The sequence below is a fragment of the Magallana gigas genome, chromosome 3 (genome assembly GCF_963853765.1).
Source record: "Magallana gigas chromosome 3, xbMagGiga1.1, whole genome shotgun sequence".
In the NCBI taxonomy this organism is placed as follows: Eukaryota; Metazoa; Mollusca; class Bivalvia; order Ostreida; family Ostreidae; genus Magallana; species Magallana gigas.
In genome coordinates, this window is record NC_088855.1 from 5561105 (window position 1) to 5569406 (window position 8302).

General features: G+C 35.1%; 1 protein-coding gene across 1 annotated transcript; it reads right to left on the reverse strand.

Moving 5' to 3' along the window:
* Positions 1 to 2094: 2094 nt before the first annotated feature.
* On the reverse strand, positions 2095 to 7716 carry LOC105346585 (sialin). The gene is made up of 11 exons (XM_011455224.4): positions 7599 to 7716; positions 7124 to 7428; positions 6808 to 7041; positions 6572 to 6659; positions 6380 to 6475; positions 5324 to 5454; positions 4523 to 4672; positions 4275 to 4407; positions 3815 to 3965; positions 3066 to 3156; positions 2095 to 2790 (listed from the first exon to the last, which is right to left on the reverse strand). The coding sequence occupies exons 1-11, from the start codon at positions 7600 to 7602 to the stop codon at positions 2200 to 2202; spliced, it is 1974 nt and encodes a 657-aa protein (XP_011453526.3). The 5' UTR covers positions 7603 to 7716; the 3' UTR covers positions 2095 to 2199.
* Positions 7717 to 8302: the final 586 nt, after the last annotated feature.

The following is an 8302-nucleotide window of genomic DNA, read 5'->3' on the forward strand; positions in this document are numbered from 1 at the left end:
GGACAGCTAAATAGTGTACGTAAGAAGTTATCATTAAGATTTTGCTGCCATGAGAAAATATCCCTCTTCTTTTTTGGGGGAGGGGGCGTATGTGTGTTGATTTATTTGTTTATATTGAAAAATTGTCAAATAGTTAAATCGATAATTATAACAGAACTCGTTAGAGCTTTTTAAAAGTTGTCTTAGAGGACTACTAAAGTTAGATGTACGTGAGAAAATGTTTCTAATTTCTGTGTGATACAACATGTAGGTACAAAAACGTATCTTTATTCGTTCTGGATTCCACTGTCATGCATTTGTGTAGCCAGTGAATTGAATGATAGGTTTTAGAATTGAAAAAAATAATGAAATGTTTATTTTTTTTAATGAATATTCTTTGGAAGTGGAAACTACACACTCTGAATCATTCTTGCAACAAGCGCGACAACTCTGATGTAACTTTGTGTTCACACAATATAAACAATTATTTTAAGAAAAAATTATTTATACCTAGGTGGTTCATGCATTTTGGCAACGCACTTTGAAAAGGAAAAGATATCGATTATGCACTTTCAATTTATTTTTGTAAAGTGGGTTAAATTGGGGCAATGAGAAACTTTTTATCAACTTTTTAATGTATCATATTGAGCTAAACAAGGTTATGATAATCATTTATTCTTTATAAAACTATCAAGTGTTTTAATATATTAATATATTAACAACGTACTTTGAAATAAAATAATGTTTTTGCAAAATGCGTTGACGAGGTCCCAAAACAATTGCACTCAGAAAAAAAATCGAAGTGCGTACGTAATTTTTCAAAGCGCGATGTAACAATGCGAGCATTAATATTGTTAAATTACATGACATAAAAAAAAGTACTCTTCTTTATAATTATGTACTAGTTTGCAAATATAAAAGGTATCGATTTGAATTAAAGTACTTGTATTATAATTCGTGATTACAATTTTTTTTATTATTATTATTTTTTTTTTTTTACAAATAACTGACATTACATTCAGGTTATAAAAAAGTGCTGCTCCTCTTCCACTTAACAATGCGAAATGTTTTATTGCCTATTGCTTAAGATATTGAGGGGAAATGAAATCTTTATTTTGTATCAGACATAAGTGAATTTGCAAAGGCAGGCAAGGGAATTGAAAACAAGATCGCCGGTATTATTTTGAAGAGAACCAACAACACGTGTTTCATTGGTTTCATTCCGGCGTCTTGTCTAGTCAGACCCATTTGTTCTATGGTCCCTGGTTTTTTTTTTCTTTTACAATTTTTACACAATAACATTCAACTTTCGGTTCTTTTTAAGTCTTTATTCGATTTAGGTTAGATCATGATTCCACAGCTATTTTGCAAATTATTTTATTTAGAATTTTTTCAAAAACAGACCCTTGTTGGAGCTTGTTATTAAAAAATACCGGTATATCGCAATGTATATTAATATAAACTTCATTATAAAAACCAATGTACTGATTGTACTGATAGAGGTTAGAGTTTAGAATACAACGATGTTATTATTATGCGAGAAATCAAATTAATAGGGACAAACCTTGAAAAATATGGAATTCATTGGAAATTAAGCAGATTGAAATCATCATACTAGTATTTCAATCTACATAAAGTAAAAATTCTCAAAACGTTTCAAAGAAAAAAGGTGGATAACATTTCCCTATGAATCAGTCGCCATCAACTCGGGTCATATTTGTTCTTACCATATAAAACGGTTAGGGTTGATGATAATTAAAATCTTTTAGCTTTATGCATTAGAGTGATATCTGCTCTCTGCAAGTATATTCCCTATTAATTTCTATTTTTATATCTAAAAATCGAAAAACGTCAAGTACACCATAAACCATGTGACGCAATTTTGCTAGTTTGATGTCAATATTTAGTCTCCCTGGTTTTTTGATGTCAATATTTAGTTTCCCCTGCTCTGATATGCACTATACTCCTTGGATATTCATATGATATATTTCACTGAATTTTAATTTTTTTTTAAAACTGTAATGATCATTCAAAACAATATCAGAATCTATGGATCACCCTATACAAAGTTTGACGTGAATCATATTCATCCTGTTCTCAAGATAGTTGTTGGATATAGTTAATAATTGGTTGTCATTTATTTTGTGCGAAGAAAATGATAATTTGTCACAAAAACTAATATTTTATGTATTTAATTATTACATAATTTTTTGTTCGTGATTACAAGCGAACATTAAATTTGATAAAATCATCTGTAGATCCACACACTCCGTTTGTTTCCGTTTGGATTATAAATGAATGGAATGCATTTTCAGGATCAGTAGATTTGATGTCTTTATCACAAACAAAACCCTCATTGAGGACGCCAGCAGAGTAGCTCGCCTGGATGTCTGTTTCGTCATCGCAAAGTGACTCTACGTCTCGCGTCACCAAATATCGTTTAATATCAGCAACAACCTCTTCTGGTGATGAGAGTTCCGATGCTTGATCAGACTGTTTCTCAGAACCCCACTTTGTCGGGTCTTTAGCTTGTTCATCATATGTAGTAGCAGACGAGTTATCAACCGTATGATTTTGAGGTTGTCCATTAGGTGTAGAATCATTTATGGCAGCTTTGTCAATTATCTTTTCTGAAGAAGCTGACGTGTTTTCAGTTCTTTTGTCAGCTGCAATACCCATCTCCATGTTGAAGTTGGGGTCTTTTGCCCAGGACTGTTCGATCCCACTTCCCAGGACCAGAAACACTATGGCACCAAACACCGAGATACCGGCACAGATAAAAAATACCACTTGCCACTCCTCTTTGGTTCTCTGAAAAATAATGTAAGTAATTATTAAACAAACAAAAAAGAATGTAAGTAATTATTAAACTGAACAGTAAAAACCTCGAATTTTTAAAACATGTACAGACCTTAGTGGGTTTTATTTTTAGATCTACCATACATTGAAATACTGTAACATTCATAATAGTAAAAGGAAATTAAAATCTATTATTTTGTGCCTTTCAAAGCAAACTTTAATTGAAACCAATAATATTTTTCTCTTATTGTACAAATGTAATATGAATTCAAACAAATCTTCATCACGTTTTTGGTGAGTTGAAATGTAATTATCGGGGCAAGCATAGCAGCAATATTCGCCATCGTTCCCGTCATACCAGTTAGCACACCGGCATACCTAAAAATAGAAACGGAATACCAATCAAACAAACCCAGCATATTCAAGACGGTAAGTACAATATAGAATTATGGTAATAGTATAAATTTTTAAAAAGTCATTAATAATATATTATCATAAAAACAAAAGCTATAGGGACCAATCATAAAATGTTATACCAAATTAAAGAAACTGTATTCAAGTCAACGTATCGTATAATGTTTGAAAGTGAATTTTGTAGAAAGTAAATAAATACATAATGTATAATGGACTTTGGAAATTATTTACATAAACCTATTTTCAGACTACCAGTTATTTAATTTTCGGGGTTTTTTTGCGATCTCTTACGCAGAAATTATATCATGTATCATTTTCTTAAAAAAATTTTAGATCGCAAAAGAATGACTGCAAGACGCAAATTAAAAATGTTACACATTTTCCCCAAATTTTGTGACACACGCAAAAAAACCCCGGATATACGGTATTCCCTTTTTAAATTAGATTTACTATAATCTTGTAACTGGGATTCAAGCATGCATTCGCATTGTAGTACATGTATGGCTCGCTTAAACACTGCAAGGAGGAGAAATGATACAGTGTAGCTCTGAGTTTGGTATACTTTAGCACTACATATCTATTCGTACGTACTAATGGAGGAATGAAAAATATTTTTCCTTACCTTGGCGCTATGTCTATTTGATTGACACGGAGTGAGCAGGTGTTCAAGGCTTGTATAAACCAGAACAAGACAACCAGAATGACTGCGTAGCTCGCCTGGGACCTGTCCATGAAACTCAGCCCAATCAGGAAAGGCACGGACAGAATGTTCCCTGTAAGTACCATAGAAACATTTTAGTAGACTAGATAAATGCATACTGATTTAAGAAATCGTCAAATGACGTCTCTATGGTAAAAAGAAAGAAAACTATGCTTGAAAATAATGTAACATATTTTCACATTTCATTAACAGAAACTGTAAAGTATACATGCATCTTGAACAACAGAGAATTGAAGAAGTACTTTGTTTTGTAAGTTAGCACAAGACAGTGGTTTCAAAAAATGACACCTTCACGAACTTGTAGACCGATATAAGCCCCTGTAAAAAACTCACAAAAATGAAAAAATCGAATGGAACTTACCGGTAGCCATGAAGATTTTCCTGACGACGGTGGTGGAGAAAGTTCCACGGGAAATAAGAAGATCAGAGATGTGTCCGCCACCAAGGGATGCCAAGAAGCGGGCCAAGGGTGGCATTGAGGAAGCAAGACCATTCTATAAGATAATTAATATTGATATACGTGGATATACACCTTAATAGTAAATTACACTGTCACTATGTGATAAGTCTTCTTTTAAATTAATTACTAGAAGAATCGTAAGTCCATACCACAGTGACGTCGAACTTGAGAATGTCATTCAGATAAATGGGTAGAAACGTCCCCATGGTTGTGGCGATGAAATTGTATCCCATGTGGACGGTGAGTAAACCCCAGAAAGGACCGGACCGTAAAATCTGGAGCCAGGGTGGGCGTGGCATCTACATAAATAGAAGGACCCTGGTTCACATCAGCACGTAGAGAGTAAAATTACAGCTAAAAGAGAAATCAAGGATACTTAAATTAGTAAAATTATTTTCTATATGTTAAATCCTTCTCCATAAAGGCGTAAAAGGCCGGTGTTTGTCCCCGAATTCCATGATGCTAAGCGGTTGAGAGTCATTGACTACCCCCGGGATGTCCTATCCAGGGGGTAGCGGGTTAACTCCCAGTGTAAGCCGGTAACCAGTTTTAGCTGGATCAACTGAGACAATGTATATAAAATGCCTTGTCTAAGGGCACAACACACAACATCATGAGACCATTACGGGGCTTGAGCCAGCAACCTTTGGGTGCCCAACGCCTATGACCACTTAGTCCTGTGCTTCACTTGCCAGTTTTTACCATTTGGAATGTTTTTAATCAGAGAGAGAGAGAGAGAGAGAGAGGAGAGAGAGAGAGAGAGAGAGAGAGAGAGAGAGAGAGAGAGAGAGAGAGAATCTTAAACCCATATCACACATTTGCCTTTAATGATTCATTACCATAAAAAGTTCTCTCAGTGGCCAGACTATATACGTGTACATATACGTTTAGGCAGGGATTTTTAATCATTTTTTCTTCTACAGTGATTAGTGCAACAATCTTTATCTTACCTTTGCCACAGTGCTATCGCGGCGCCTATGTCGAATACGTTTAATTTCATCCGGCTTGATGCGAGGGTGTTCGAATGGGGTATCGTAAACAAACAGAATCCATGGTATCAGCACAAGAAAGTTGAAGCCACCTTTAAAATAACCCGTTTAAGACTTATCAAGCAAAATATATTATATCAACCATCACATATTGAAACCAGAGGCCTGTAGGCTTTGAAGTTCACCTGATTAGTGATTACCATAAAATTACTAACCAGAAATACACAACCAACGGCAATAGGTTACCCGAGTGACCAAAGTGACTCAAAATCATACATGATACTCGCTTTATGGCCATATTTGCCATCCCCCTAAAACAAAAAGCCTTAATCCCTGCCCATGGAAGTGAACTTCACAAAGTAAGAAGAGGATACATTGACAAATGCATCTATTTTATCTCCCTCGACTGTCGAAATACAGAAGAAAGTATTTTAAAAAAAGTTTATATATTTTTCTGTTGTAATATTGGCCCTCCCTAGGGCTTGAACCCATGGCCCAAAGGCCACAATTTTTACAATTTAGACAGAAAGCCTCATTGGCATCATATTTATGCATTCCATTTATCTTCCACTGCTGGGGCCATGAATTTCAAAATTTTAGTGAAGACATCACTGCTCATCATGACCATGTGCTTAGATTCTGTGTGAATGTTCACTGGTAAAGAAGATTTTAAAAACTGCAAAAACTTCTACAGTTTTACCCAAAATTGATGGTTCGGTTTGGGAGGGGTTTTTATAAATTTCACAATTCATGTTCCTCTTCCCCTTTAGTTGCGAGAAACCAAATTGGGTCACAATAACCCTAGTAGATTCAGAGAAGAGGCTGAAAATGTTCAAATGTTACCTCACGACGCACTCACGTTCGACGTTGGACGCACGACGACGGACGAGAACAAATCACAATAGGTCACCATAGTGACTCAGACGACCAGAAAAAAAATCATTACAAATGACTTGCATTGGCAAATAAAAATAGTAGATTTAGATGCTAGTAGTGTAAAATTTGTAAATGTCTTACTGAATATATACATGATGAAAGGCCATCCGTTGTGGACTGGAATTGTACATATAAACCCGGACGTCGAAAAGTTCAGAATAAAACCGATGAAAATTCCTGAAAATGTTAGATGGAAAATGTTATATTACAAAAAAGTGAATGTAAGCACACACTGAGGGAGAGAGATGGAAAGACATAGACAAACAGACAGACCCGCCATAGCTGTGGAAACGATCTGAGCCCTCTCATTCAATGGAGCCCATTTTGACAACAACTCCGTTAAGCTGGATTGTAAGCCGCCCTTTATAATCAGAAATGTTATTTAATGGTTCCTAGTTTAAGATTATAGAAAAAAGGATTTCATAAAATGCGTATAATTCATAACAGAATATCAATTATTCAGTTTCAGTTTGGCTATTAGCATGACGTTATGTCTAAAATCTACTCACAGACGATAGCCCAGACACACAGCGGAGACCAATGGCAATATAAGGGTTAAAGGTCAGCACGAGAGGTGTGAGAGCAGAGGAGCCGGCCAGGAGGAGAATGATGAGGATCACCACTCTCTTGGCGCTGAATTTTCCGGACAGGTATCCTCCAATCAGAGGAGTGAAAGGAAACGCGTAAAACTCCGCCGTCAAAACCTGGCTTCTGACGTCACCCTCCAAACGTATGTTCCAGATCTTTTAAAAGAAAAGAGGTGCACAAGATTTTGATAAACCAACAATACAAAAATAAGTTGGAGCCGTAAATGTCAATATTCACGTTTGTTTCCGCCTTTCCGCTGATATTGTTCGTAGCTTTTGATAGGTTTTTGTTGGATGTCGGCTCAATGTAGTTGGACTCCATGCACACTAAGGCCATCGTTATGCAGTTCTGAAGCATCGGCAGAGCAACAAACATCAGGGAACACATATAGGTGACCACCCAGCGGTGAGAAAGGTACTTGTCCAGGAAACCTTCCGGGGCAGAAGGATCAGCACACGCTTCCGGTTTTGTGTCATGGTCTGTTGGAAAGGTTACAGATCCTCTTCTGTTACCATTCACAATTTTTGTATTATCACTGGATCCTTTATGATAATTTTTTTTAAAATAATTAACCATATTATAGATTATAATATAATATATAATGCAATATAATATAATATAATATAATGTAATAAAATGTAATATAATATAATTAAAAACCACAAGTAATGAATAAGTGATGGAAGAACAAGTGATTGTGGGAAGTACTTACCCATACTTTCCCGTTACCTTAAGCTTGCTTTCGACATTTTGATGTAAAAAGGACAATGCATCAAAGACTTGCGCAGTAAGCCACAATTTAAATGTTTTAAACAGTGTTTTTCTCTGAAATCCGACTATGGAATCACAAACATGTCACAAAATTATAGAAAAGAACAGAATTTATTTTAGAATTTGGGCATGACATATAACAGTTATGATTTTATATAAATACGCATGTAACAGATTAAGACAACGTATATGTAACTTATACGCTCATTGTTCAGTGTGTACAATAGTATTACATAAGGTAATGTGATCCCGAGAAACAGAATCATATACATGTACAATTATTAATTTAATACTTAATTTTCTTTAGTGAAAATTGTGCAAGCACATCCGATTCGTTATTCAAAAATTCATGGCAAAGAAACAAGTTAAAAATCAATAGATAGATAGATGCTTACATATGTACGTACAACGAAAAACGGCAAAAAGTAACATGAGGAGGGACTAAAAGACATCGGAATGGTATAAATACTAGCGCTTTGCTCATCTAACGATAAGTAAAAGACATGTCATTATCGAGAAGAATAAAGACGTCAAATCGACATTGCTATGTTATCAACTACTCAATTTTGAAAAATCCTATCAGACAAATTATTCTCTGTCGCACGCAAACTTTGTAATCCAAACGCTTTAATTCGATATCACATC

Bases quoted from the DNA above. Each gene is read 5' to 3' on its own strand.
- LOC105346585 (XM_011455224.4), bottom strand. The intron at 4,673-5,323 runs GTAAGATAAAGA...CTATTTATGTAG, and splicing joins GCGATAGCACTGTGGCAAAG to ATGCCACGCCCACCCTGGCT. The intron at 4,408-4,522 runs GTATGGACTTAC...ATTATCTTATAG, and splicing joins TCAAGTTCGACGTCACTGTG to AATGGTCTTGCTTCCTCAAT.